The sequence below is a fragment of the Drosophila hydei genome, unplaced genomic scaffold (assembly GCF_003285905.1).
Source record: "Drosophila hydei strain 15085-1641.00,03,60 unplaced genomic scaffold, DhydRS2 tig00008114-arrow-pilon, whole genome shotgun sequence".
NCBI classification, from domain to species: Eukaryota; Metazoa; Arthropoda; class Insecta; order Diptera; family Drosophilidae; genus Drosophila; species Drosophila hydei.
In genome coordinates this window covers 2,763,064-2,789,748 of record NW_022045827.1, presented here as the reverse complement: position 1 = coordinate 2,789,748, position 26,685 = coordinate 2,763,064, and the positions used below count along the sequence as shown (strand labels likewise).

The 26,685-nt window shown below is 41.2% G+C and overlaps 10 protein-coding genes across 10 annotated transcripts; 5 read left to right on the top strand and 5 right to left on the bottom strand.

Annotated features, from left to right (window-relative positions):
• The first annotated feature begins 297 nt into the window (after positions 1-297).
• Positions 298-2,898, top strand: LOC111599198 (glycoprotein endo-alpha-1,2-mannosidase). The gene is made up of 3 exons (XM_023314789.2): positions 298-1,493; positions 1,549-1,777; positions 2,339-2,898. The coding sequence occupies exons 1-3, from the start codon at positions 517-519 to the stop codon at positions 2,606-2,608; spliced, it is 1,476 nt and encodes a 491-aa protein (XP_023170557.1). The 5' UTR covers positions 298-516; the 3' UTR covers positions 2,609-2,898.
• A 577-nt stretch (positions 2,899-3,475) lies between these two features.
• LOC111599205 (protein lin-54 homolog) lies at positions 3,476-4,367 on the top strand. The gene is made up of 2 exons (XM_023314801.2): positions 3,476-3,761; positions 3,817-4,367. Exons 1-2 carry the CDS (start codon positions 3,596-3,598, stop codon positions 4,356-4,358), a joined length of 708 nt encoding a protein of 235 aa, XP_023170569.1. The 5' UTR covers positions 3,476-3,595; the 3' UTR covers positions 4,359-4,367.
• Positions 4,368-4,494: 127 nt separating this feature from the next.
• On the bottom strand, positions 4,495-14,351 carry LOC111599194. Its single transcript, XM_023314782.2, has 7 exons — positions 13,544-14,351; positions 7,674-7,939; positions 6,799-7,611; positions 6,571-6,734; positions 5,324-6,510; positions 4,988-5,259; positions 4,495-4,921 (listed from the first exon to the last, which is right to left on the bottom strand). Exons 1-7 carry the CDS (start codon positions 14,250-14,252, stop codon positions 4,535-4,537), a joined length of 3,798 nt encoding a protein of 1,265 aa, XP_023170550.2. The 5' UTR covers positions 14,253-14,351; the 3' UTR covers positions 4,495-4,534.
• LOC111599199 (ubiquinone biosynthesis monooxygenase COQ6, mitochondrial) lies at positions 8,122-9,969 on the top strand. The gene has a single exon (XM_023314790.2). It carries the CDS (start codon positions 8,248-8,250, stop codon positions 9,664-9,666), a length of 1,419 nt encoding a protein of 472 aa, XP_023170558.2. The 5' UTR covers positions 8,122-8,247; the 3' UTR covers positions 9,667-9,969.
• On the bottom strand, positions 10,040-12,128 carry LOC111599197 (glycosyltransferase 25 family member). The gene is made up of 2 exons (XM_023314788.2): positions 11,793-12,128; positions 10,040-11,723 (listed from the first exon to the last, which is right to left on the bottom strand). Exons 1-2 carry the CDS (start codon positions 11,972-11,974, stop codon positions 10,061-10,063), a joined length of 1,845 nt encoding a protein of 614 aa, XP_023170556.2. The 5' UTR covers positions 11,975-12,128; the 3' UTR covers positions 10,040-10,060.
• On the bottom strand, positions 12,368-13,302 carry LOC111599204 (cytochrome c oxidase assembly protein COX11, mitochondrial). Its single transcript, XM_023314800.2, has one exon. The coding sequence runs from the start codon at positions 13,141-13,143 to the stop codon at positions 12,418-12,420; it is 726 nt and encodes a 241-aa protein (XP_023170568.2). The 5' UTR covers positions 13,144-13,302; the 3' UTR covers positions 12,368-12,417.
• A 174-nt stretch (positions 14,352-14,525) lies between the features above and the next one.
• On the top strand, positions 14,526-16,939 carry LOC111599195 (vacuolar protein sorting-associated protein 52 homolog). The gene is made up of 6 exons (XM_023314783.2): positions 14,526-15,394; positions 15,454-15,669; positions 15,728-15,883; positions 15,941-16,059; positions 16,118-16,238; positions 16,294-16,939. Exons 1-6 carry the CDS (start codon positions 14,660-14,662, stop codon positions 16,921-16,923), a joined length of 1,977 nt encoding a protein of 658 aa, XP_023170551.1. The 5' UTR covers positions 14,526-14,659; the 3' UTR covers positions 16,924-16,939.
• LOC111599206 (thioredoxin domain-containing protein 17) lies at positions 16,920-18,389 on the bottom strand. The gene is made up of 3 exons (XM_023314802.2): positions 18,046-18,389; positions 17,865-17,946; positions 16,920-17,204 (listed from the first exon to the last, which is right to left on the bottom strand). The coding sequence occupies exons 1-3, from the start codon at positions 18,194-18,196 to the stop codon at positions 17,051-17,053; spliced, it is 387 nt and encodes a 128-aa protein (XP_023170570.1). The 5' UTR covers positions 18,197-18,389; the 3' UTR covers positions 16,920-17,050.
• Positions 18,390-18,502: 113 nt separating this feature from the next.
• On the top strand, positions 18,503-19,510 carry LOC111599063 (mitochondrial import inner membrane translocase subunit Tim21). Its single transcript, XM_023314583.2, has 3 exons — positions 18,503-18,745; positions 18,803-19,218; positions 19,272-19,510. Exons 1-3 carry the CDS (start codon positions 18,619-18,621, stop codon positions 19,434-19,436), a joined length of 708 nt encoding a protein of 235 aa, XP_023170351.1. The 5' UTR covers positions 18,503-18,618; the 3' UTR covers positions 19,437-19,510.
• A 73-nt stretch (positions 19,511-19,583) lies between these two features.
• Positions 19,584-21,637, bottom strand: LOC111599061 (transmembrane protein 231). The gene has a single exon (XM_023314582.2). It carries the CDS (start codon positions 20,572-20,574, stop codon positions 19,588-19,590), a length of 987 nt encoding a protein of 328 aa, XP_023170350.2. The 5' UTR covers positions 20,575-21,637; the 3' UTR covers positions 19,584-19,587.
• Between the last annotated feature and the right edge of the window lie 5,048 nt (positions 21,638-26,685).

Here is a 26,685-nt window from a genome sequence, read left to right as displayed (position 1 = left end):
AAAATAGATCTACACAAGCTGGGAAAGTTCGAGTGACTTTAAATGTCATGCAAATCGTATTTTGTACTTGAAACTTTCTAAGAAGCCTTTGCTGGTGAAACGTGGAATCCTTCAAGCACAATTATTGAATATTGAAAATGTATTTTATTTAAAGAATCGTTTTCTTATTTAAATATTGTAATAAATTAGTTTTATTTTCATTTTTAATTTAATTTTTAAACTGCATGCAAAACGCATCGAAAAAAATTGGAAAATTGGATATAGAAAAGCAAATACATTATCTAATCCTTCCGCTTGCTTGTCCAGTTCATTTTTTTATGCGTCCGTTTTGGGACATGCGCAAATCGTCTTGAGTTTCCGGCTGTTGTAGGGTTACTAAAGGGCAGGTCCTGGAGCGGGGGCGGCTGCGGGATTACGTGCGGTGGTTGTATAAAACGAAAAACAGAAGAGGAAGAACAGAGTTAGCACAAACGACAATAGGCCAAACAATGTGAAGAGCAAATCGAGTACATCAAAATGTTATTAAAGAAATATGTAAAAACGCGTCGCAAGGTGAAGATTCTGTTGCTGGTGACGATTGTGGCGCTGATTGTGATCACCTGCATCATTTTGCTGGGCAGTGCGGGGCCAAATGGTTCGACCATTGAGCGTTTGCTGGACGAACGTTTCATTGCGCGCGCCTATCAACCGCAGTCGGAGCAACTGCAGCAGCAGCAGCCAAAGGAGCAGCCTGTTCCTCTGCTGCAGTCTCGTCGGGAAAATGGGGTCATTGTGCCGGAAAAGTATGACGAGCAGAAGATCAAGTCGCGCATCATGGCGAATCGTCTGCAGCAGGTGAAGCAACAGCAGCGGGACAACGAGGCGGAGCAGACACGCACCACTGTCGATGCTCTGGCCACAGCTGTGCACATTTTCTATACGGCTCCTGTGCCGTGGTACAAGTCCAAGAAACCGCCACTGCCGCAGCCAGAGCATCCCAATGAGGTGGCTTTGCCGCTGACCACCCCAAAGCCAGTGAAGATCCTGAATACCGCTTTCTATCCGGCCTTGGGCTTGTATAAGCCGAGTGCCAAGCTGCTGGGTCAGCACTTTGATAACATCCGAAGCTGTGGCATTGGCGTGCTCATACTCAGCTTTGTTCGGCCATCGGATCCGGCGCTGCTTCATCAAATCCTCGAGCTGGCTCCACAGCATAATCTCAGCGTCACCTTTGAGCTGAGCGTAGCGGGCAATCGTACGCTGGAGTTTGTACGTCAGCAGCTGCAGGAGATTGCGGCATATGTGGAGCTGCCTGGCTTTTATCGCGTGTGGAGTCAATCTCATGCGGCTTTGCTGCCCGTACTCTATGTGAGCAACGCCTATAAGCTAAGCGAGAGTCTTGGTCGCCAGCTGTGCCGGCCCACAGTTCAGGAGCTGGCCGAACAGCAGGCTGCGCACAAAGAGGCAGGCGGTCTACGCCGCGTGCTGGATGCATTGTTCATTGGGCACATCAGGTAGGAAAGCCAAACATTCGATCTTCCCATGGCCTTATTCATTTCGTCTGTTCAGGCTCAAGAGTCATGCGGATGTGCTGCGTCGCTTGTGCTTCGATGGCTTCTACAGCAAATTGCCAAGCAATGGCGCTGTCTTTGCCAGCACCTGGAAGAACTGGTCATATCTCAAGTCCTATGCGCTCTCCTACAAAATGTTGTTTGTGCCAACGGTGGGTCCAGGCTTTGCGGAGCGCAATAAATTTCCACGTCACGGGGATATTCAACGTCACCGGAGCAATGGACGGGTAAGTGGACACTTTTACCTAGATATACACTGTAATTATTGTCCTTATGTTCAAGTGCGGGTATGATTGAGACGTAATTATCTGCTTTTTAAAGAGAGATTTAGAGTAAAGCAGAATTTTCTAGCCTTTTTACTAAAATCGATATATATCGAATTTACAGCTGGGATCCATAAAATCTTCAATTCAATATTTGAGAAATTAGGAATGTTATATTTGGTATTCAACTTTGTGCCACTTGTGTGCCTGATTGGTCCTAAAGATAAGCTAGAACTAGATACAATCGATAAGTATCGATTTGCAGCTTGAGTTTCTTTGGTATATCTTAGATAATTCAGTATTAAGAAATATGAGAAGAAACATATATATACCAAGCTTTATAGAATACTTTTCCTTATTCATATATGAGTTATACTTCGCTTAGAGCTACTAGATATATATAATTAAGATCTAGTTAAGATAACAATAGCAATTGATTATAGGGTAACTGCTAGTCGGGCAGCTACGATTTGCACACTCTTAATTGTCCTCATCTAGCTAAGTATTTCCTGCCTCAACTTACAGTACTATGGCGTAGCCTGGCGCACAGCTATATTGAACCATGTGGGATTCATCAACATAGCCAGCTACAACAATTGGCCTGATGGCAGCCAAATCGAGGAGGTGATGCCACGTGCCGGCTTCCTTGATTACAATCCCGGTTCGCGCACCAAGTATCTAGATCTGACGGCCCACTGGGTGGGCAATTTCTTAAAGACCCGCCAGGAGGCGGCGACGGCGGCAGCGGGTGCGGCGCAGAACTGTTATGAGCTGCTCAATAATACGATTTGTTGAGGCCGACGTTGATGCGTGCACAATTCGTGATCGAAGTTCAAGTTGAAGTGGAAGTCGAAGTTAGTTCACGGAATAACTCATATCGTCGATTCAATGTGTTGCCTTACCCCATGGAGCGGCCTCCATTCGGTGTGCGTTTACTTTAAATGCAATCAATTGCAATTGCCACTCAATTACTTTCTTAACTGTTAACAAGTCTTCTACTACTTATATGCCTATATAGCAACCAGAACAATTATCTATGTATCTGCCAAAAAGTAAAACTCTATATAAAGTGCAAGCAATATATATATATATATATATATATATATATATATATATATATATATATATATATATATATATATATATATATTTATAAATTTATATCTATATATATATAGATAAAAATTAACTAGGGCCTGGTCGTAAGCAGCGCCAAATTATTTTACATTTTTTCTAGATTTCGATTAGTACTATTAATAACATCAATAACAACAAGAACAACAACAATATCATCAGCCATGCCATAATGTATACATTTATATATATATATATAGAAAATGTAGCAACGATTAACTATTTGTTAAACAAAAAACAAAAGCTTATTAACACTTGTTAAACGAAAGGTACTTAACAAATTTTATCTTTATTACACATACAAGATAAATATATATAAAAATATATTTAAACATTACTTTAACTAAGCTTTAATAGATTTACTAGTGCGAAAACGAAAAAATAAACAAATAAAAAAACATTTATTATCATATAAAGCATTAACACGATTTTTCGTCGTGTAAACTTTAATTTAGGCATAACTTACATTATATATACACCGTTAAATTACTGCCTGCTTTAATTTCCGTTAGCAATTTATAGGTCGCATTTGTTTATTAACGGCAAAAAAGAGCTGAATATACCCTGGTTCAATATGAAAACAGAGTATTTCACTTAATGACAGCCGCTGTCACAGGCAGCAGCAATTATTAGAGAAATTAAAAAATTATGTCTCAGGTACGATCGGGGCTTTACCTTTCCAAGGAGCAGTCAAAGCGTCAGCCGAAGCAACAGGCGCCCAAAGGTTGCTGCTGCAAGCGCTCGCAATGCATCAAGAACTACTGCGATTGCTATCAGTCCATGGCGATTTGTTCCATTTACTGCAAATGCATTGGTAAGTTGCAATGGCAGCCTGAAGCAGAGTGGCTACATTTACAATCCAAATGCAGGCTGTCGCAATACTGAGGAGCGTCTGGCGGTAGCGACGCCGCCCAAGAAAACGGCGCTGGCCACCAAGCGGGAACGTGCCGCAGCTCTCAGTGCCAAAGCAGCGGCTGCGGCGGCCAAGGCGGGCATCAACATCCATTTGAAGCCGGCGCCTGGCTCTGCTGCTTTTAACGGTCAGCAATTTGGGGCTGGTGCTCAGGCACCCGCTGCCGCAACGCCGGCGCAAATACTGCAGCTGCCCGACTTGGATCTAGAGAATATCATCACGTTGCCGCCACCCAATGCGGCTACTGCTACTGCAACTAAGAAGCTACCGCCTGCCCCAGTACAAGGACAATCGCTGTTTTTCACCAGCCAACCTTTGACGCCACCCAAGGAGGTAAATGTGTGCAAGCAGCCAGTAAATGTGGCGCTGCTCGAGTGCATCCTGGTGCAGGCCGCCGAGGCCGAGGAACTGGGCCTCAACGAGGTGCAGGTGGGCAAGTTAATACTTCACGAGTTCGCGCGCGGCCTGCAGGCCATTATAAAGGTCTATGATGTTTGAAAAATAGATTCAATTGTTTTCTTTTATTTACATTTTTATAAAAATTACTTTATAAAAAAAATCATATGCCTAATGTCATGTAGATCAACTTATGTATATAACATGTAAAAATAAATTCATTTCATAGATTCATTACGTATTTAAGATTTATATTTACATATACAAGTGAGTATCCTCTACCAGTCAAGCGGCTGAAAGATTAGCTCAGTAGCCAGCAAATCAAAGCTTCCTCTGCGTACTCCTCCGGCTGTTGCTGTGATCGAACTCTTGTGCCGTTCCAGCGGCAGTTCATTGTCTGTATCGCTGTTGCTATCTGCCGAATCCTCGCCATCTGCATAGTCGCCATCATCGTTGACGCGACGTCGCTTGGATCTTGGTCCGGATTTAGTTTTATATTTTTGCCAGAAATGCGCTGGCTGCGCAAAGTCCGTTAAATTCGCAAAGCGCATTGTCATGGCACGACAAAATTTATTAAACTCCTGATGCAGCTCGGAGTTCATATAATTACGCAAATTCCGATGAATTTCCTCCACGTAGCGCAGACAACGCTCCAGTTGCTTGAGCTGTTTGAAAGTGTAAAGAATTTAGTTATAAAGCTGACTATAGGTTTTAGTCTCTTATATACTGACCGGCTCTTCAGCTATTTCCCGTTTGCGTGCTCCTCGTCCACGCCCTTTGCCTGCTGCATTATCATTAGCTGGTGGCTGCTCGGCCAGTGCAATTGGCAATGCTTGCAGTTCCTCCTCCGGTGAGGTCTCATCTTCATCGCCCTCTGCCTGGCCTGCGCCCTGCTGACGTTTGCTCTTGGTACAATAGCATATTCGACGCATTATAAAGAGTATATCGATGACTACATCCAAGGCGCTGGCCAACTTAATAAATGACGCATCTTTTGTCTTCTCTGCAAGTTAGTAAATAATAAATTATTATATATATTATTTTTATGTGGAGTTTGTTAAGCTTACCAGCTAATAGCTTCAGCTGTCCAAAGTATAGTAAGAGCGTATTTTCGTCTAATGCGGCGAGAATATGATTATATAGCAAACGCCGAAGTTTTCTATGCTTTGGTCCCTTCAGTGGCGACTTGAAGCCTGCTTCCATGCGAGCTGAGCCGGTTAAAAAGGCTTGGTCGTTCAAATCGAAGGGAATCTCCTTGAGACAATGATGAAACAGTGACTTGTCATACAATTTCTTATAGCGTATAAAAAAGGCATCTGCTTCACGTGCTACTTCGACGCTCTCATCGACCAGTCCAGCCAGCAGCGAGATTAAAATGGCGCCTTTCAATTTAATATTCCCAGCCAGAATGACATCCTTGACACAGCGATAGGTGCGCACGCGTGTTGTGGGATATTTCGAAGACAACTTGACCAGTATGCATTTCATATTGCTCTCCAGAATTGTGGGATATTTTTTGCCCAGATCGTTCAGACAAATCAGCGTACTATTAATCAGTTGTGGCCTGTCATTTTTGCTCAGTATTTGCCCATACATTTTGGAAACCTTGTGTGCCAGATTATTGTCTCGCAAAGAGAGCCTTCCTGCTATCACAACCATCCAGTTCATCATGCGTTCGTTTTCCGTATCGAAACTGGCTTCGTTCAAGCTAATGCAGAGCTTCACATAGCCAAGCACAAAGTTAACGATTTTCTCATCCGCGTTTTGTGGTAGCATTACAATCAGTTCGGTATAAGTAGCCAGTAAGGAGGCCATTCGTATGTGATCTGTTTGAAAGTTCTCTATGCATATCTTGGACGCAGCCGTGACGTCCTCTAGCAACTGCATTTGCCAATTCTCAACTGTCGCGCTATTCTCCGGCGCCTGACTATGCGACAGTTGATCTATGTGATGCAACAGCAGCATTGCAGGTGAGATCACTGCTAGCCAAATGCTGCCCGTGCTCATCGCGGATAGCAGGCGTTTGAAGAGCTGATTGAGCGATGCCTTCGAAAAGTTGGACAAACAATAGGTGATCAACTGAAGCGCTAACACCTGATTCGACTTCATATTGTACGACGACAAACGATCGAATGTTGGTATTATCGAATCCAAATTGTTTGTAATGCGACTGGATAGCATCAGAAGCAGTGTCCATGCTTCCGTTGCCATTGGCGTATTTAAGTGCGAGATAATAGTGTTCACCAATTTGGACCTAGATGGACGAGTTGAATGTGAGTATTTGTTTATGTTGAATTTGATGAAAGCTACTCACGTAACCAGATTCTCATTTTGTAGCAATAAATTGAATCTGTGCTGCAAATAATCACGAGGTTGTGTAGCTAACAATGTGGTCAGAATGTTCCAGGGCAGCAGATGCTTCGGTTCATTGGAATATTCCAGAGGTTGGATATTCAGCAAGACATTACGATTAAAGCTCTGCAAGGTAATGTTATTAGAATAGTCAAAGCATTGAAAATGAATGAGATATTCTCTCACTAACATGCAATGCAAGTTTCTGTAATAGAGCATCGTCATCATTCAGCATGCAGGACCAAATCCGACAATAGACATCGACGAGTATGGAACAGTTGTCGTAGGTTTGGAGCAGTGCGTCTATCATTTCCAATGTTGCTTTCCGCACTGATGACAGCATATCTGTGGCTAGCGCAGATATTTCACGCTCAAAGTGGGTATTGTATAAGATTCGCTGATTCATTTGAGCCAGGCGCTCTAGCAAAGCTAGTCCAGAGCAACGAGCCAAGCCATTGTTAGATACTAGAAAACGTTCGTAAATCAATTGTGGCATTCTCTTAACGTCCGCTTCTAGTTCATCGTAACCCTCGAAGCTATAGGCATAACACAACTTTTTTGGATTTTCAAGACTTAGCTCAACTTGTCGAGAATTTGGGTTACGCGGTGTCTTAATATCATCATATTGAACAAAATTGATGACCTCATAAAGTATTCGTGTGGTGATTGGCGAGCCCTGTCTAATGGCTATGCTTAGCACTTGGCTCGCCTTGCGACGAACGCTAAAAGTTTTGTCGTCAAGGCAACGAATTGTCTCTCTGATTAAAGAAACTTCTCTTGGTTTAGTGGACACATCGTGTCGAAAGATTCGCCACTCCACCTGTGTCTGATGCTGCAAAATGCGCTCAATAAGTTCGAGAGATCGTAGCTGAAGACCCACTGCTTCATCCGCTTGGATAGTCTTAAGTAGCAGATCCGTGCAGGATTTGTTACATTTGGCATAGAGAGCTGCATCATATTTGGCCGCATATCCAATGGCAATTTTCTCATCACCGGCTTTCCACTAAAAAATATTAAATTGTAAAAGCGATATTTAACTTGTATGCAACAATTAATATAATTTACCTCCCTAATAGGATTCGTAATCACGCAATCAATGTAATTTTCCAATACACGTGACAATATATCTGGATACTTGTCTAATAGCTTTACAAACCAATCAGAAATATGCTCGCCATTTTTTGGGCCCAAACCTTTCGAGTTTTCTGGATAAATATGCATATAAAACGTTTCCGACATTATATGCATCAAAGTCTTGTATACATCTCCATTTTGTTCAGTGGTTATCTCGTCTAAGACTTCAAAACATTTCGCATGTAGTTGAGGTGCACCTGAATTGAGATATTTTCAAGATTTAAATTCATAACAGACAAATAAGGTTAATAACAAATCGATATGCATTCCGATAATGCAAGCAGTGCTAAGCAGTTCTTTCATTTAAAAATTTTACTATTCGCTTTTTACTTCCTTTTCGCACTAGAGCTGGCCTATACAATGGTGCATATCGATAGACAGGCAAATTGATTCGATTACTTTTACGAAGCGCATTGTCAGCTCTAGCAGTGCAATTACGAACGATAACAACGAATAAGATTTGTGAAATTCAAATATAACTTTGCTGCATTCATTCTACAGAGAAATGTTAATTTTATTGCGCAATAATGCTGGCAGTGCGGCAATCAGCCAGGCACGTAGCATTGCCAAACGATTGCTGAGCACATCTGCAGGAAACACAAAAACAGAGACTTCACCGGCAACCGAGCACTATGATATCATAATTGGCGGAGGTGGCTTAGTTGGAACAACGCTTGCTGCTGCGTTGGTCAACAATGTGACGCTGGCTGATAAGAAGGTACTGCTGCTGGAGGGCGCCCCACCATTCAAGGGCTTTGATCCCACGGGTCCATATCAAAATCGCGTTTCGGCCATCAACCGAAACTCTGTGGAGCTCTTTAAATCTATTAATGCCTGGGCACACATTGAGCAGGCACGATATAAGCCAGTAAAACAGATGCAAGTGTGGGAGTCAAATAGCGATGCGCTTATTCAATTCCAGCACAATAATTTTGCCAGCGATGTGGCCTGCATCATTGAAAATGATTTGATACTCGATGCGGTCTATTCACGTGTCAAAGAATTGTCGGCTAATGTGGAGGTGTTAAACAGGGCGCGCATTGAATGTGTGGGTTTGCCTGGTAAGACGGGCGCACCACATTCCCAAGTTAAGCTGCAGGATGGACGCATCTTTACATGCGATCTGCTCATTGGAGCCGATGGTGCCAACTCTGTGGTGCGCAAGGAAATGGGCGTGGACGTTTTCTCATTTAACTATGATCGTATGGGATTGGTGGCCACACTGGACCTTAATATGGAAGATGATTGTGATAATTCGGTGGCTTGGCAACGTTTTTTGCCCACCGGTCCAGTTGCTCTATTGCCGCTGAGTACCAAGCAAAGCTCCCTGGTCTGGAGCACAACAGTGCCGCATGCTAAGGAATTGCTGGCCATGGACGCGAATGCTTTTGCCGATGCCCTTAATGAGGCTTTTTGCAGGCAATATCCACGCGTAGATCTGGCGGACAAGGCGTTGCAAGGGCTCAATGCTCTCTTCGGCAACAGCGGAGCCCAGCATCAACGTCAATATCCTCCCCAAGTATGTGGCGTGCAGGATGGTTCGCGTGCTACATTTCCACTAGGCTTCTTGCACGCATCTTCGTATGTGTGCAATGGCGCTGCTCTTGTTGGAGATGCTGCACATCGCGTTCATCCACTGGCTGGACAAGGCGTTAATTTGGGCTTTGGTGATGTGCGTCACCTGGTGGAAACCTTAGCCGCCGCTGCCTATGCTGGATTTAAGCTGGGCGATACACAGCATCTGGTTAAATACGAACGCAAATGCTTGCTCAAAAATGTGCCCATCATGGTGGGCGTGCATGGCTTGCACACGCTATACTCTACCGATTTTAGTCCTGTAGTACTGATGCGCAGTCTTGGCCTGCAGTTGACTCAGAATTTGCCGCCTATCAAGAACTTGTTCATGAAGACCGCCATGGGTTAAAGGGATTTCCTAACTTTAAGTGCTTACAGTTTTATAGCCGCTAACAAATCAAATAAAGGGTGTTTAGCTATGCAATAAAAGGGTTTTAGTTGCGTCTATGTATCTTCAAGGCTAGTTAACCCTCTATAGGTCGAAGGTTCTGTTCCGTCAGTTATACAAAACTGTTTCCTTTCTTTACAACCTTGGTCAAAATGGTTTCAAAGAATATTTATTACTAAATGCATTTGTTTGTATAATCTATGTGTTTTCTATTTGTTCTTGACGAGTTGTTCATTAAAAATAGTAATTGGTGGAGCTGATAAATTGCATTTTACGTACTTGCTTAATCATAATATAAGGCACATTTGGTACAGACTTTATAAGACTACGGCTAAGTTAATTCTATGTATTATTTTTAAAGCTCCTGATGGCTTTTTGTCATATCCACCTGTAGCAAGTTGTTGCTCTCGCCCAGCTTCAGATCCTGATCGAGCATGTTTACAGTGTCCTCTTTAGGAAAGATTTGCTGGCGATTGCTTTTAAGCTGCGCCTCGCCAGCCCCATCTGCCATATCAACAATTTGCTGAGAGTCCTCCGTGTCGGATATATAGCCCGTTTCACCCGTGTAGTGGATGGGATAGAGTAACATAGGCGCTGCACTAAATGCAATTAGGTTGCGTGGCTCGAAAGCTTTGCTGAGATTCTGCAACGGATGCCGGCCAAACATTACCGGGAGAAACTCATCGACCGGTATAAGTTTCTCTAGCGGATTAACAGCCAATAGTTTCTCGGCGCCTTTCAGCGTAATGACATAGCCCAGTGTCCAGTAGGAGTAGCCGACATGCACGAGATTATCGCTGCCGTCGACCCAAGGCTCGCTTTCATCCTTCAAACGCTTGCGACCGAAGTAGATAAGGTCATAGTCATAGTTGCTTGCCTGTTGGAGTACGCGTAGCGCACTTGCCGTGAAATATGGTTCGAATCGTATGTCATCTTCCAGGATAAGCACCTGGCGTAGTTGTCGCTGCACAATCTGCTGCCAAATGCGATAGTGACTAAGAAAGCAACCGATTTCGCCCATTGTCATTGGACGATGATGATACGGATCCTCGTAACCTGGCAGAAAACTTATTCCCATCTCCTGCACCAGCTGCGTGTTTAGTTGCTTGCCATCGACGGCAGCAAAATGCTCCACTTCCAGGCCCAGTTCAGTGAACAGATTCTCCATTTTTTCACGTCTTTCTGGCCTTCTTTCCAGATTGATCATGAATATATTATCCAAATTCAGTTTAGTTTTCTCGGGCGGCTTAATGTGCTGCTGCAAGTATGAATGCACGGGCGGCACTGCTCCTAGATCGTGTACCATGTTAACTCTAATATTAATAAGCTGCAGCAGATCGTGCTGCAGAGTATCCGTTGTCTCCAATGGCTGCATCATATAGCCAAAGGGCAAAGTATTACAGATATGCAATGGCACTCCAGAGTGGTTGGCGGACATGGCAAACACAATGATATCGTCCACGGGTCCATCGTACAGTTGGGCATGCTGTGCAGACTGCATTTGAATAAGTCTCTGGCGGTCAAAGGTTAGATAACGTGCACCCGCATAATTCATGTGCACCAGCACGGCTGTATGGACCATAGGCACCGCGAACGAGCCAACTTTATCTTTGTGATAGATCTCCTTGTATTCGGGCGTGCGCTGATAGTAATAATCCTCAGTCATGCCGCACCAGAAATTCGAGTAGAGACTATCCGACAATAACATGGGTGCCACAATGGGCAGCCGCAAGGCTGTGAGCTCCTTGAGAGACTTTGGCGCAGTCAGCAACACATCGGCATCCAAAAAGAATATGAAGTCCGCCCAAATATCGCGCGCATATTGCAGCGCCTCTTCTTTCAAAGCAATCACATGCTTGAAACGCGATGCCGGCCAGTCGTAAGCGGAGCTTTCATTAACATAACGCGACGTTTCATCGTCGAAAGAATAGTTGACGCTGTGATAAAGGTCCGCCGAATGTTCTAGCCACTCTTGCAGCACTTGTATGCTATTATCGTTGTTGTGATCACAGCGTATCCTGAATATATATTTATACACACATATATATTATGTTCTCCTATCTGAAGTCTTTAATGCTCTCACTTACCAGAAGGCAATGCGCTGCTTAGGATAATCCAATTGATCTATATAGCTCAAAAACATGGGTAATATGTGGGCCTTATTGCGCACGAGCACCGTTATAAGCACCGTTGGCTGCTCGTACTCCAAATCCAATGCCCAGCCGGCGCCCAAGGCGCATATTGTGATCAGTATTAATTCTATACGCATTTCCACGTCATTCCAAATACATGGTTCGGTTCAAATAGGTCAAACGAACGGATGCGACGGCGGCGGCTGCTGGACAAGTGCGGATCGACTGTCAGACCAGAATCTATTTATAAACTTGCTGTTAGCGTTCATTGAACGCTCGCCATATATCTGTAATCAGTTAATGAATAACGATAACATATCGTTTTGAAAGTGTAACAGCTGTCGTGCTATCGTCTACTCAATTGCTCTCCCCTACAGTTGTGGGTGCTCTGCAACTATAATAGGAACTGTAACTATCGATTGCAATTTTTGCATGCAATCGATTTATAGCTAAGCTTGCGGCTCATCTTTGATTTACATTTTTGAAATATGTGAATATATATGGAAATTTAAGATTTAATAACATTGCTCTTTAAAAATTAAACAACGATTTATTTAACGAAGTCTGTACAAAGCATACTCTATGCGTTAGCTGCATGAGGCTTAGCATAACTGGGAAAGTTAAGTTGTAAGCCTTCTTTTGCCTCGAAGAACGTGTAGGATAGTGTAATGGTGTCACAATACTCGAGTGCCGGATCTTGCGTGATTTCTGGATCAATGTAGAAGAACACAGGCATATCCACCTCCTCGTGAGGATTAAGCATTTGCTCTTCAAAGCAAAAGCATTGGATTTTATTAAAGTATGCACCCGCCTCGAATGGAATCACATTGTAGGTGCTGATGCCAACCACCGGTTTGTCTGTCGGATTTTTGGCTGTGTAGAAGGCGAGTGCTGTTTCGCCGGGTGCAACTTTTATTTCATACTGTTGCGGCTTAAAGTTCCAGCGCATGGAAGAGCCAATGTCGGCATTGAACCGTATCTTGAGCACTCGGTCGTTCACTTTCACCATGTGCTCCACCTTCTCGGCATCGTGGCCTTGCGAAGTAGTGCCACCATAACTGTATGCCTGGCAAAATATACTGTACAGTGGCACAGCCGCATAGCTGAAGCCCACAATCAGTACACCGCCAGCAGTTATGTAGTATAGTGTTGATTTAGAGCGTAATTTTCGCAGTGCATCTGGATCACTGCGGTTGCCTCCAAATGTTGACTGTTTGCGGCACGTTCGCGTCGATAGTTGTTGTTTGTTTGTGTGCCTCAGCAGCTGCTGGCAGTGCACGCGCAACGAGCCAAAGGTGCGTAGCATTTAAAACGTTTAATTTAAATTGTTATTAACAATTTACAATTCGATTCACAACATTAAAGTATCAACCGTTTGTATAATCTTCGTCTTATAAAACAGCTGTTAGCTTGTTGCCAGTGTGTGCACACAGTGCTTACACATGACGGAAAACTAATTAGAGATGCGCAAATCTAAAAAGTGATTATCCATTCACATTTATTCCATTGTACACACAACACACATGACACAAAAACAAATGCACTAAATTCACATACATTTACGATAATGCACTTTTAACAAATTTCGCTGAAGAATCATTTTGCAATTATTATACACTTGCAAATAGGCATACATTCAATAGTTTAAAGTAGTTACAAAAATTTGGCGGGAAAAATATATAAATACAAAATATTGTAATACTTACAGGCATTATTGTAGCCATGTCTAAAATTCATGTAGAGTATAATCAAAAGGCAACGCATTATATTGTCGCGTGGCTTCAGATGGTCCTTAAAGTGGACATAGCGAAAGACGAGTTTGAGATCATCGCAAATTGTTAGAAATAATATCCATATATTGTTAGCTCGCGCACTGGAATTGGCATAATTTTCCAGCAGTCGAAAGACTCGTAAGCAATGCTCGATGACACCCTCATCGAAGATGCCATAACTCTTGGCGCCTGGAATGGTGAGCGTTAGGAAATACGTGCTAACTGCATTAAGCGCCAGATGCACATTTACATTCTCATTTATAGGCTCGGGGGCAAAGTCGAGTAAATCTTGTGGCAATGTTGCTAGACTCGTTAATGCGTAAATATAGGTCAAATAATCCTTGGAGGCAATGTTCTCGATTTTAGCCCAATTATCGTTTACAATGTCAAATCTATTTTCGCCCTCAATATCACTAGATCGCATTGATCTGATGCATTGCGCCAGCTCCCGCAGTGCTTGCAATTGATTATCCTGGCGTTGCAAATTTTGCCTGCACATGGGCAGGGACCAAAATTGGTTGGCTTTTTGTGCTGTTACCTCGTCGTCGTCATCATCGCACAGCCAATCTTCCAGTTTGGTCCATTCCACGTTTTGTGCAAACTCCGACTTAAGTTCACAGAATATGCGATTGAGGTCTGACATTTTTGCATATTAGCTTTTCACAATATAAACAGTTGTTTTCAATAAACACAGTATTAACACATTTGTTTACAGTTAGCTTGCAAAAGTGATGAAAAATCTTAAGCGATGGAGGTGACTTATCGGTTACCTATCGATATTAGCAATATCAGACAGCTGTTTACGAGATAAAATTGGTATGCAGGTCAAATTAAATATATGCTAACTCAACAAAAATTCTATTTTAGTACTAATTAAATTATGATTTAATAACTTACATGATAATATTTATGTATATATTACTTAACACTTACATTGAATGGCAATTTGAGTGACTTTATACTGTGTGCGAACAGCATACCTGGCCCTATCAACATCTGGATAACTTCGAAAAACTACACCCAATTCTGATTTGGCAATTCTCGTAAACAATGGACGCTCTTAAAGAAGCGTCCCTGGACAACGAAGAAGTGCGCGAGATCCTAAAGAACACCACAGATTTGCGCCAATATTCGCGACAAATTGAAAAGGAGTTCAAAGATGTGGAAAATAAATCAATTGAGGATTACATTGCCGAATCGCAGAACATTGCCAATCTGCACAATCAAATCAACGACTGTGACGATGTGCTGGAACGCATGGAGAACATGCTGATGAGCTTCCAGAGCGTGCTCAATAACATCAGCACCGAGATAACACAGCTGCAACGCAAGTCCGTATCTATGTCGCTTCAGTTGACCAACAGGCAGTCGGTCAAGGCGCAGCTGTCGCAGTTCATCGAGGACATGGCCGTCTCCGAGGATATGATCAACATTATTATGGACACGGCTGTGACAGAGCGCGAATTCAGCAACCAACTGAATGTGCTGAACCACAAGCTGTCATTGGTCAAGGAGCTGAGCTTTAAGGAATCCAAGTCAACGAGCGATGTCAGCGATGTGCTGCACAAGCTGCGCCTCAAAGCGATGTCCAAGATACGCAGCTACCTGCTCGAACAGATATACAAGTTTCGCAAGCCCATGACCAACTATCAGATTCCGCAGAATGCGATGCTGAAGCACAAGTTCTTCTTCGAGTTCATATTGTCCAATGAGCGCCATGTAGCACAGGAGATATGCAGCGAGTACATCGATACCATGAGCAAAATCTACTATAGTTATTTTAAAGTAAGTGAAGGGAATAGAAATGGATTCAGTTAACTGTATTACTACTATACTATTTGCAGAGCTACTCGACACGCCTGACAAGCCTTAAATTTGAGGAATCCTGCACCAAGGATGATCTAATGGGCATCGAGGACAATGCGTCCAAGGGCCTGTTTGCCAAAACAACGAGTCTCAAGCATAAGAGCACAATCTTTACCATTGGAAAACGCGGTGATATACTTAATCAGCAGCTGGAGGCTCCAATTATAGTGCCCCATGCACAGCTCAAGAATCGAGTAAGCTTCGGGAAACCCTGTAAAAGATTTTACTTCTGATAAGCTTTACCTCTTACAGTACACGGCGGAGGCGCTGTTCCGCTCAGAGCAATATGCCCTGGTTGACAATGCATGCAGAGAATATTTATTTGTTACTGAATTCTTTATGGTGCGCAGCACCCAAGCGCAGGATCTGTTCAACCAAATTATGGGAAAAACGTTAACCTTGATGATTGTATGTGAAATCTAAGTCTCAGTTATGTATACTATTAATGTCTATCGTTTTCTTTAGAAAAATCTGGAAACATCTATACATGATTGCTATGATACTATAGCCATGTTCCTTTGTATACATTTGATCTTTCGCTACCAGCTTATGTGCCACAAGCGCTGTGTGCCAGCGCTGGATAAGTGAGTATAGATTAGATTATAATATAGGCATATATATTATAACCTGTGTCCTTTTAAGGTATTGGGACTCACTGCAATCGGTTATTTGGCCACGTTTGGAGTACGTTTTTCGTTTGAATATACAGAGCATTCACGACTGTGATCCCACCAAGTTCAATAAGGAAATGGGTCCACATTATGTACGAGTAACACTCTATAGCTAATGTCAGATAATCGAGATTCTATTTCTCTCAGATAACACGGCGCTATGCAGAATTCAGTGCCGCCATTGTTGGAATCTCGGAGCATTTTCCCAATGAGCTGGTTAGCCGGCTGTTACTGGAGCTACAAAACGAAGTGGAGTGCTTTATTTTGCGTATGGCCGCAATTTTCGCTACACGCAAGGATCAGCTTATTTATTTGATCAACAACTATGATCTAGTGCTTGGCGTGCTCATGGAGCATACGCGTGACAACTCCAAAGAGGCTGAGGCATTCCGTGAGCAGTTGAATGCACGCAGTGCAGAATATGTGGATGAAATTTTAGCCCCACACTTCGGAGGTATAATACAGTTTGTGAAGGAGGGCGAGCAATACGTGGAAAAGGATCAAGCAGATGAGCTACGTAAGCAGGAGAGACGTAGTCTCGGCCTTGTAGCTAGTTTCTCTGCGAATTGGAAGAAATCTCTAGAGGAGCTTAATCGTGAGGTACTTCTATCGTTCCCATCGCTGTTGACCGGCTCTCAGCTGTTGCAATTAGCTTTGGCCAGTCTTGTCCAATATTATCATCGTTTCCACAAGCTGCTGACGCCCAATGCGCGCGCCCAGCTAACGAATATCCATGTAGTCATGGTCGAGATCAAGAAGTACAAAAGCAACTATTGACGGGACAATTTAAAATGTTTTAATTATGATCAGTGCGCGCATTGCGAAACATTCCAAAAATAAAATATGAAAAAAGTTTTAAATATGTTCTGTGGAGGCTGCCAATAATTTGGATTAGCTTGCATAATTATTCCTCATCCTCGAACATCATCTCGACCAGGTCCTTGTTGGAGCAGCGCTCGCCGTCCAATCTCTGTGGTGACTTCCAGCGCATCAGCGTCGGCAAGAAAATTAGATGAGTATTTGGATCCTTACGAAATGGACAGTTCAAGTCTTTCCAACTGCAAATACCAATCATAATCTCATTTACTAATTATCTCGCATTCTTGCCAAATTCGTGATAAAAAGCAAAGCAAACGAAAGTTATTTAAACGATCAGCTTTGCTACATTTCATTTTTTATCACTAACAATGGGCGTGAAAACATGCAGTACATATGTGTACATATATGTGCATATACAAGTATATGTATATGTATATATTTTTATAGGTGCTGTAAAATGCTCTTGAGTTATCGTCGAATGCCCTAATAACTTAACAACAACAATATATAATTTTGTACGGTGGTCAACAGCTAAACATACTCTGTTCGAAGTGTTACGATATGTAACGCATTGCAGTTGACAAAATGCATAGTCTTTATAGCTTTGTCTTTAAGCTTGGTACCCTGCAGTAAAGTTTGGTTCAGATGTAGAACTATGCTTTCATACAGAAACGGACGCTAGATCACTATTTCATATAGTTTCTTAGATCAACAGAGTTCTTATACGAACATTATAACAAATTTATATACATTGCTCCACGTTCTAATACGAATAATGCCCTCAAAAGGCGAGTTAGTCATTGTACTTATACGTATATAAAACTATCATCGTAAGCTTTTAATAGGCGGCCCTGCGAAAATAACAGTTGTCAATTGGTTAATAATATATTACAACTTACTATGAACGCTCGCCAACATCGACATGCACAAAGTGGGAGTTTTCAGGGGCCTTCTTCAATGCATCATGTATCACCGGCTCGGCTATGGGAATAGAACACGTATAAAATAACCGTTTGGGAATTGAGTCATTTGTAATTAAATGCTCTTTGCGGTTAGCCACTAGAGATCATTGTATATTACCCCTGACACAATATGGACACCAGCTCTCGCCATTTTCGTCCTTGCCCCCGCTGAAGAGGACATGCACTTGGTTATTGCCGTCACCGGTTTCAAGTTCCTCCATTTTCTTGGAGAACTCATCGTAGCCTTTAACGTTGTGTGTTACGACCATAATTTTGCCTTGTTTGAATTGCTTAAGGCCGCCTGCGAGTGTACGCTTGACGATATGTTTGATGAGCGTTGGTGGCGACGTGATTGCGCACTTTTAAGTAACTGGTATTGAAAGGTTAAGCACTTATTGTTTTATTCGTGTTAATTTTGTTATCACAAGTGTGTAAGTCAACGATTGCTTATCGATAGCAGTTAGTATTTTAATTATCGATATGCTCTGTGAACCCAAAGCCTGTTAACCTGTTATTGTTATAAGCAAATGCCATCTCTTAGGGCATATCGATAGCTGAAATGCATTATGTAAAATCTATCGTTGAATAACTCATCACCAAAACATCAAAACAGATGTTCAACTTATATTTTGTTATTCGCACACAATAATTTACTGTATTGTTTTTAAATTATTATTTATTATTTAAAAATATGGCTCAGTCAATATTACTGCGCAATTTACTGTTGCACAGGAAAACGCTGTTGATGCCCGCAACCACACGACTTCGATCTCTTACATCGTTGCATTTAGGCAACCCCGCAGCACAGCAAGCGAAAGGCAGTTTATAATAAAAAAATTAAGAAAGTTCTACTGAGCTAATAAATTACTTTGCAGGTAGTGGGGCATTGCAGCAGTCGAGCGGAGGCGGCGGCGGCAGTAATGTGTCTACTGACGTCCGACCTATTGGCGAGAAGATTAAGGAGAATACTAAGACGGCCAGCTACACGGCCATAATTTTGGCCGGACTCGGTGTAACGGGCATTATGTTTTATGCTATTTTCCGTGAACTCTTTTCCAAGGAGAGCTCATGCAATATTTATTCCAAGGCATTGCAACGTGTCGTTGATGATCCTCGTGTGCAAGATGCTATTGGTGCACCCATTAAAGGCTTTGGCGAGACGTCGCGTCGTGGTCGTCGCCAGCATGTGGCTCATAGCAGTTTCGAGCGGAACGGAGTGCCCCATATGCGCATGCAGTTCTATGTGCAAGGACTGCGAAACAAGGCAACCGTACAGCTAGAATCAAGAAGGGTGCGTACGCTAGCTAAATCTATTTATATAATCTAATCTCATTTTATATTCAGGACTCGAAGGGAAAACTGGAATTCCGCTATTTATTTGTGCAATTAGATCATTACCCACGCACTACTATCGTCCTGGAGGATAACCGTGCATATGATCCAACGCCGGATCGTCCTCAGTCGGGCTTCAGCAATTTAGCTCTCATGTCCAATAGCCGCGACAAGTAGGAAACCCGCCGTAACATCCATTGTCCGACACAAGCACTTAAATTCATTGTATATTTTATTTTATTTACACAAATTGACTGAAATTATGAAAAAATGTATCTCATTCGCCTATGGAGAAATTGTCCATTTCAAGGATGGCGCCCGACTCGTGTCAGTATAGCTTCTTCCATGGTATTATCTCCCAGGATCGTACGATATGGCGTCCGAATAGAAAGTCCTTCAACTTATTCATAATGTAAAACGAAATACCAAAAAAAGACGCAAAATACAGCCAAAACTGACCGAGACGTTCCCAAATGCTCAAATGATAGCGTGCTGGCAATTGTGGCACATCTAGCTCCACGTCGATGGTAAGTCCGGGACTTAGGCGCGACGGTGTGGGCCTGTAGTAGGTCTCCTGCACGGCCATCTGGAAGTAGGCTGGATTTGCTTTCACCTGGCCCAACAGCGATTCCATTTTGTACTGTGAGATGTCCGCCAAACTGTTGCTCGTATCCAGTTGCACCTGGCGAAAGTTGGTTTGCAGGTTGCGTCCCGGAAATGGGCAGGTGAACTCCACAAATTGCTTCAGCTTTAACTCGCCTTTCAATTGAACGTGTCCATTCTGCAGGCGCACAGCCTGCGGCAGCTGTAGTTGATGTGCCAGCACCGCGGGTGGATTAAGGACGCATTTATGGCGCAGCTGCGCCTCGAAGAACAGCAGCAAATCAAAGCTTATCAAATGTGCGGGCAGCTGCTTTAGTTCCAGCTGAAAGTTCACGCGATCCGTAACCGTATCGTAGTCCAAGTCCTGTGTCCAATATTTGCTCGCCTCGCAAAGACTCGAATAGTTTTGTACGCGCGCATTGAAGTTGGCGAAGCTGCTGCAGGCTAGAAAGGACGATTCCAGCGGCTCATCGTCCTGCGTCGAGTCCATGTGGGCCACGAATATGTACTGATATTTAAACCTTAGGGCCGGCTGCTCATATAACACCCGCGACTCCGATATGCCGGAGTACGGACTCAACAGCGAGACCAACAAAACGGGCAGCATTACGGACAGAGCTATGAAGACGAGCACCAGCAGCGAGGCTAGCGAGCATAGCGAATTCTTGTACACAATGGCTGTGTTTGTGGTGTGCAGCGGTATGAATTTCATCCTGATTACTTAATTCTCCCAATCGATTTTCGAGTGTCAAAGCAAAATTTGCAATTGTCAAGTTCTGTTTTGATGTAATTCAAATGGTTGCCGGGCAACGGATATCAAGTAGCGGCATCTATTGTTCAAAACTATTGTCAACAATATCAAAGGTTTTCCAGCCGTTAGCTTGTGACAGACAGCATGCTTCGTTAGATTTGCTATAGCTTCCTTAGATGTTAGTGTCTCTTTTTGACATTTTCGGAGCTGCTTGCTTATGTACGTAAGCAACTATTCGTTAGGTTTGTTGCAGCTTCGTTAAGTGTGGAGTAATTCAAATTAAAGACGTTATTTTAAAAGTCGCTTTGAAGAAATCCATTAAAAGCAATTTGCCAAAAAGTTGAATTCCTTTTTTGTAACTATCTGACTGCATGTCATGCCTGCTGGCAATTTGATCGCTGCGCTTTCAACACTCTTTAAAGTAAGCGCATTAAATTTAAAGCTTCAACTTCCGATTTTTATGCGTTTCAGCCCGAAACCAGTTGCCACATTTAATTATGCGCAAATGTTGGTCAAGTTGTGAGCACGAAATTTTTTTTGATTATTTTGTATAGTTCACTTTTCACTTTTGGGTTTTGGATCGATGTGGGCCGCTGCTTCTGTTGGAACTGGGGCGACTCGCTGGGAGAATCCTATAATTATGTGCAATCAATACTTTTGCTGTATCGGCTTATGCTTAAGCTGTATATGGCCGGAACGGATGCATTTCGCTGAGGATCACTTGACGAACGGAGTCAGCTAAATAATTGACCAGAATCGCGTTGGCCCGTTCACTAATAAAGCGATTGGAAACGTCCGATTCGAAGCGATTCTTAAGGCGGATGCGTTCATTGTGCAGGTTTTCAGCTGCTATTGATTTCAATGAAGTGTAAGAAATACAGAGGCAACTCGTTATTTTGAATTGCGTATATATTAAACATTTCACTCAATTATGACTTGTTGACCATGATTTTTTAGCAAATTAGCTAATGGACTCTTTAAAACGAGATATAGGATTTTTTCTTAATAATAATAAACTATTGCAATTTTGAACTAAAATGAATTAATATGAGAAGCAGCTCCAACACTTTGAGCAAAAATTCAGATATATAAATTGCCAAAATATAATTTATTAGCTGGAACTAGTTCTTTAGGTTAATTATGAACTAGTTCTTTAAAGCAATTAACTTTTAAAGTACATTTACATAATGCTAGTAGAAACAAACGCAAAGCAAAGAGAAAATGACATTTGCTTTGACTTGAACCAGTTTTAATGAGCTATCAAAAAACTTGACTATTTGCTTAGCCACTCTGAGCTGTGAGAAGGCTTACGATATTATTATAATATTTATTTTTTCCTTTTCTACTTGTCAATTTATTGTTTTGACATTCAATTGTCAAGTTGTTGTGCAACTGAGTTCTATTTGCTTTGGCAACTTTGGCTTCTTCCTGGATTGTCGCCTGCGTGATATGTCAGTTAAATATCGCCTGCTTGGGCATATATATTCTTATATATATCTTTTTTTATTTGTGATATGTTGGACATGCTGTTGTCAAAGCTAAGAAAAAGCAGTTAAGAAATATGATGAATAAATAAATAAATAAAGGAGCCGCAGCACTGTTTGACAGTTACATGTGTTTGACAGTTGGACAGGGTTGCCAAGTGTGTGCATGAAATATGAAATATTATGTGATTGATTTAATGTAATACCCCCAGAACACAGATTGAAAGTGCGCTTAGAACTTGACTAAAGAAAAACCAGAGCGAAAATGGGATTTAAGAACAGAAAAATCAATATTTTTTACAATTGTTTTACGCACAAACGGCTGTACATGACTGCGCAATACTCTGCAGAGGTATAGTCATATAGTTATATAAAGAATTTTTGAAGCTTTTTTTTTAAGCGACGCTTATTGATTTAAGCTAAAAATTTATGATATATTTGTTCTTTTTGATTTGCTACGATTTCAGTATTTTATGTACTCTTTAAATTTCATTTAATATTGATATATACTACAATATATAGTAGTGTAAATATCAAAACTTTCAGATCTTTACTTTCAACTTTTTATATGGTTAAATTTAAAACAAAAGATGTCTATGTGAAGTCTTTCGCGCCTCTGTGGGGTATTATATTAGAAGAGGAAGCGCTTGTGGATACATATTCCAAAGTTGAAATCTCTAACTTTATAAGAAAGATAATAGTAAGGGTTAGAACAGATTAGTCTTGAATGAATGGACGGAAGGGCAAACGGATGGAGTCTTAGACGGACGAATGAATGGATGGATTCATGGATGAATTGCTAGATGGACAGACAAGTGAATAGAAGGAAAGACAGACAGATTGACAAAGCTTAAAAGTATGATAGATAAAGTGAATAGTAGACGCACGAAAAAGGACAACAAATAACTACAAAGCAAATATACTCCTTTGCCCCAATGAGCGAGTAAAAACAGCGTGTATAGCCAAGATGGCGAACATACACACACAACCTACACACACACACGCAGTCACACCTTGACGCACATTTGATATGCGAGGCACGCAGTCAGGACAACGCCAGCTCTGCGCCCATATATCCTTTTTCAACGAAAATTTCAGCTTTCACTTGGCTGCGCGTACGTGACGCCGTTTACCGCAAAGGAGCTGTTGAAGTGCCAAATTTGCACAGCCATGCCAGAGTGGGGGCGGGCACAGGTACAGGTGTGTGTGTGTGTTGGGCAAAAAGTAGCAGTTTATTAGGCGCACCAAATTAACATAGGACTACTAATGTCCTTTTTGGCCACCCAACCTAGCGCCGCTCAACTGAAAGCGTTTTAGCTGGCAAATTTCATTAGAGCGCAGAGAGTTCTGTTTTTTTTTTTCTAAAATTACAACGCCTGCGCGAATTTATTTGATTTCCCTTTTATTTTGGTTTTTTTTTCTCGTCTTTTCACCTAGTGCCTGCCAAGCCCCTTTCGGCTGGATGCTGGAAAACTGAAGGGGAAATTGTGCGTCCATTGTTGGCTTTTTCTTGCCTTTTTTCTGGTATATTTAGTAAGTATCCCCGAGGAAATCAAAGAAAAACGTATGAACGTATTTTAGCTGAGAAAGTTGCTTTAATATTTATATTATATATATGTCTTTCTACATATATATATGTATATATATCTATGTATGTGCGCATAATTCCCCTTACAACACTCAAGCGCTAAAGTGTTACACACTGACAATCATACAAATGAGAGGGGTAGTTGTCTAGAGAGAGTGAGCACGAGAGAGGGGGAGAGGCAGGAGTAGAGTGCTATGCACTAGTGTATATATATATACACTATATACATATATATATTTGACAATCAGGCCGCAAGCATATGTTACCCGATAATTTGCCGAAAGTTTTAATGAAAGACATGGGACTCATTTCTCGTGCTGTCTCCACTGCGGGCAATGCTCTATCTCACTCCAACACACACACACTTTCTCTCTCTCTCTCTCTATCACTCACTTTGTGCGCTTCTCAGCTTTTGTCGCCATTTTGTGTGCTTCGTGTTGAAGCAAAATTTTTGATGAGCTTCAGCAAAAGTTTATGCTCTGAGTGTGGGCGTGCGTGTGTGTGTAGAGGGCTGCCTTTTATATAATTTTCAGTTTTCATTTTTCATTTTATATAAATGACAATTGCTAGAGCTAAGCTGAGTTCTGCTCGTGCTGCTGCAGGCAACTGTAATCACACCATATCTGTTGAAAGTTTATTATAATGCGCTGCATATATTTTCCTGCAAACGCTAAACATAAAGTTACCACAATATGCCAACTTTCTTGGCTTGCTCTGTTGGCCAAGATGTGTTGATGCCAAAATATTAACTAACTTTCTGTGGGGGAACGTTTTACCTTCAAGAGTTGGATTTATTATAAAAGACTTTAAACTGAAGTAAATATTAGTGCCTTAAATACTATTGTATACTAATCTTCAATATGTACATCTTCATTAAATGTAAGTAAGCTATTAATTTTTTTATATTTTTTTTTAATTTTGTGATATTTTGAAGGTGACACAATTTCTTTTAACAATATTTTTTTAAAATTTTTTTCTGACTTTTATATTAATTTAAAAATGTAATCTTGTGCCTCTAAAATTGATATTTCCCTTTAATTATAATAAATGATTACGTTATATATGTTATACTATATTTATATAAATCATTTATTCAATGAAAATTTGTAATTTATTTTTTATTATATTTATTTTTTATTTATTATATATTTAATTATTTTTTTGTATTTATTCATTTTTAATTATTTTTATTATATGTTATAAATAATTTATTTTATTTTCTTAATATTTAATGAAATTTTAATCTAAAAGTTCAATATAATTATAAGCACACAAACAACTTAACAGCTTAACTTTACTATATACATATATACTATACATACCCTATAACAATATACATACCCTGTAACCATTGCTTTTTCAACTAAGCTTCAAAAAATATCTTAGCTGTCGCGCTCATAAATAATAACGCATTCCAAATACTTTCAACATTTTCAATGCATATCAAATGGAAAATCCAAAATAAAAATACAATTTTAACCGAATGACAACTGGCAGTCAGATGCGCTATGAAAAATCTGCGCAGTTGGCAGACAACTTCACATAAAAAAGGCAAACGTAGTTGGAAAAAATAAAACAACTAAAAAAGCTATAGAGAATCAAGTAAAAGTGCGCTAGGCTACATAGCTGAACGGACAGATACCCTACAGATGTGAATAGTTGGTAAAAGCTGAAGGTAATCTGTAATCTATCGAAAAAAGCCTTGGCTAAATCGATATTTATCGTTATAAATGAAAATAGTCAAATTTATATACATCTAATAGCCATATTTGAAACATGATTTAATTTTCGTTATACATCTGTAGCTCTACCTAGAAATGTATCCAAATTTGGATCATGCCAACTTCCCTTTTCTTTTTTATATGTCTCTATTTCAATTGCTAAATCTCTTTCTACCTCTGCCTAGATCTATCTCTCGGTATAGTTCCAAGTCTCTCTGTCTCTTTCTCTCTTTCTCTGCCTCTCTCTATGTATCTTTCCCGTCTATTTCTATCTATAAATTCCCTATCCCCTATCTCCTTCTTTCTCTTTATCTTCAGATAAACAGCTAAGACAATTATTTAGCCTCAATTGATTGTATCTCATGTATACCCTCTTGATCCGCGTGAGTTTGCAGGGTATATTAACTACGCGAACTGCACAAAGCGCCAACGCGTCCCGCTGGGCCCAGAGCACAGACGACAACTGTCCATGTTGTGTAGGGGATCGAATGGGCGAGCAGCTGTGGAGGGGCTGAGCAGTTGAGAAGCTGAGCAGTCCAGCACCGGACATCATGTCATGCAAATACAAATATGTACAAGTGCAGTTTCCAATTTTTTATTGCTCTGTTTTTTACGCTGTTTGGGTAATAAGCGCAAAACTTTGACAGTTTGTTATCCGCATTTGTTAGACATTTGTTTACGTTTTTTTATTCGCATACCCTGTAATTGCGGGAAATTTATAGATGTGGGTCTGATGAGCTTGTTGATATGAGATATATGGAACTAGGCTAATATCAAAAAGTGTATAATTATGCTAGATTAGTATGAACTTCCCAGTCAATCTAAACAACTTCGCCTAATGATCCATCCACTTAAAGCTTGATCTTAAAGATCTAAAGTATCTAAAGTCTACTTAAACAATCCCAACAATTTTACATCCATTTGCCGATAACTTGCTCTGTTTTCTGAATCATGCAAATCGATAAATTATCGATAACATTTATATAGCTAAACACTTTAAATTTATTATCTGGGATCTCGTATGGATGTATGTAGTATATGATCCTATCTCATAGCTCTTAAGATATAACGAATTTAAATTCGAAAACTTAGTTTGCTGTTACTTAATCGACAACTATCGATTATGCATAATGTGAAAAACATTTAGCTGAACATTTCTTCGAAAATAGCTCTACCTGCTCATAGGGTAACCCTCAGCCGAGCATTTCCTACTGTTGCACTTCTACTTGTTTATTTTGTTATGTTTCGCGCCTCCCTCAGCGCACACCTGTTCAGGCTG

Bases quoted from the DNA above. Each gene is read 5' to 3' on its own strand.
- LOC111599198 (XM_023314789.2), top strand. From the start codon at position 517: ATGTTATTAAAGAAATATGTAAAAACGCGTCGCAAGGTGAAGATTCTG. The intron at 1,494-1,548 runs GTAGGAAAGCCA...TCGTCTGTTCAG, and splicing joins TTGTTCATTGGGCACATCAG to GCTCAAGAGTCATGCGGATG. The intron at 1,778-2,338 runs GTAAGTGGACAC...CTCAACTTACAG, and splicing joins GTCACCGGAGCAATGGACGG to TACTATGGCGTAGCCTGGCG.
- LOC111599205 (XM_023314801.2), top strand. From the start codon at position 3,596: ATGTCTCAGGTACGATCGGGGCTTTACCTTTCCAAGGAGCAGTCAAAG. The intron at 3,762-3,816 runs GTAAGTTGCAAT...ATCCAAATGCAG, and splicing joins CATTTACTGCAAATGCATTG to GCTGTCGCAATACTGAGGAG.
- LOC111599199 (XM_023314790.2), top strand. From the start codon at position 8,248: ATGTTAATTTTATTGCGCAATAATGCTGGCAGTGCGGCAATCAGCCAG.
- LOC111599197 (XM_023314788.2), bottom strand. From the start codon at position 11,974: ATGCGTATAGAATTAATACTGATCACAATATGCGCCTTGGGCGCCGGC. The intron at 11,724-11,792 runs GTAAGTGAGAGC...ATATATATTCAG, and splicing joins AAGCAGCGCATTGCCTTCTG to GATACGCTGTGATCACAACA.
- LOC111599204 (XM_023314800.2), bottom strand. From the start codon at position 13,143: ATGCTACGCACCTTTGGCTCGTTGCGCGTGCACTGCCAGCAGCTGCTG.
- LOC111599194 (XM_023314782.2), bottom strand. From the start codon at position 14,252: ATGTCAGACCTCAATCGCATATTCTGTGAACTTAAGTCGGAGTTTGCA. The intron at 6,735-6,798 runs GTTAGTGAGAGA...ATTACCTTGCAG, and splicing joins TACAGAAACTTGCATTGCAT to AGCTTTAATCGTAATGTCTT. The intron at 6,511-6,570 runs GTGAGTAGCTTT...TCGTCCATCTAG, and splicing joins CAAAATGAGAATCTGGTTAC to GTCCAAATTGGTGAACACTA.
- LOC111599195 (XM_023314783.2), top strand. From the start codon at position 14,660: ATGGACGCTCTTAAAGAAGCGTCCCTGGACAACGAAGAAGTGCGCGAG. The intron at 15,670-15,727 runs GTAAGCTTCGGG...TACCTCTTACAG, and splicing joins ATGCACAGCTCAAGAATCGA to TACACGGCGGAGGCGCTGTT. The intron at 15,884-15,940 runs GTATGTGAAATC...CGTTTTCTTTAG, and splicing joins AAACGTTAACCTTGATGATT to AAAAATCTGGAAACATCTAT.
- LOC111599206 (XM_023314802.2), bottom strand. From the start codon at position 18,196: ATGGTCGTAACACACAACGTTAAAGGCTACGATGAGTTCTCCAAGAAA. The intron at 17,947-18,045 runs GTAATATACAAT...CTATTCCCATAG, and splicing joins GTGTCCATATTGTGTCAGGG to CCGAGCCGGTGATACATGAT. The intron at 17,205-17,864 runs GTAAGTTGTAAT...TGGTATTTGCAG, and splicing joins GATGTTGGCGAGCGTTCATA to TTGGAAAGACTTGAACTGTC.
- LOC111599063 (XM_023314583.2), top strand. From the start codon at position 18,619: ATGGCTCAGTCAATATTACTGCGCAATTTACTGTTGCACAGGAAAACG. The intron at 18,746-18,802 runs GCAGTTTATAAT...ATTACTTTGCAG, and splicing joins CGCAGCACAGCAAGCGAAAG to GTAGTGGGGCATTGCAGCAG. The intron at 19,219-19,271 runs GTGCGTACGCTA...TTTTATATTCAG, and splicing joins TACAGCTAGAATCAAGAAGG to GACTCGAAGGGAAAACTGGA.
- LOC111599061 (XM_023314582.2), bottom strand. From the start codon at position 20,574: ATGAAATTCATACCGCTGCACACCACAAACACAGCCATTGTGTACAAG.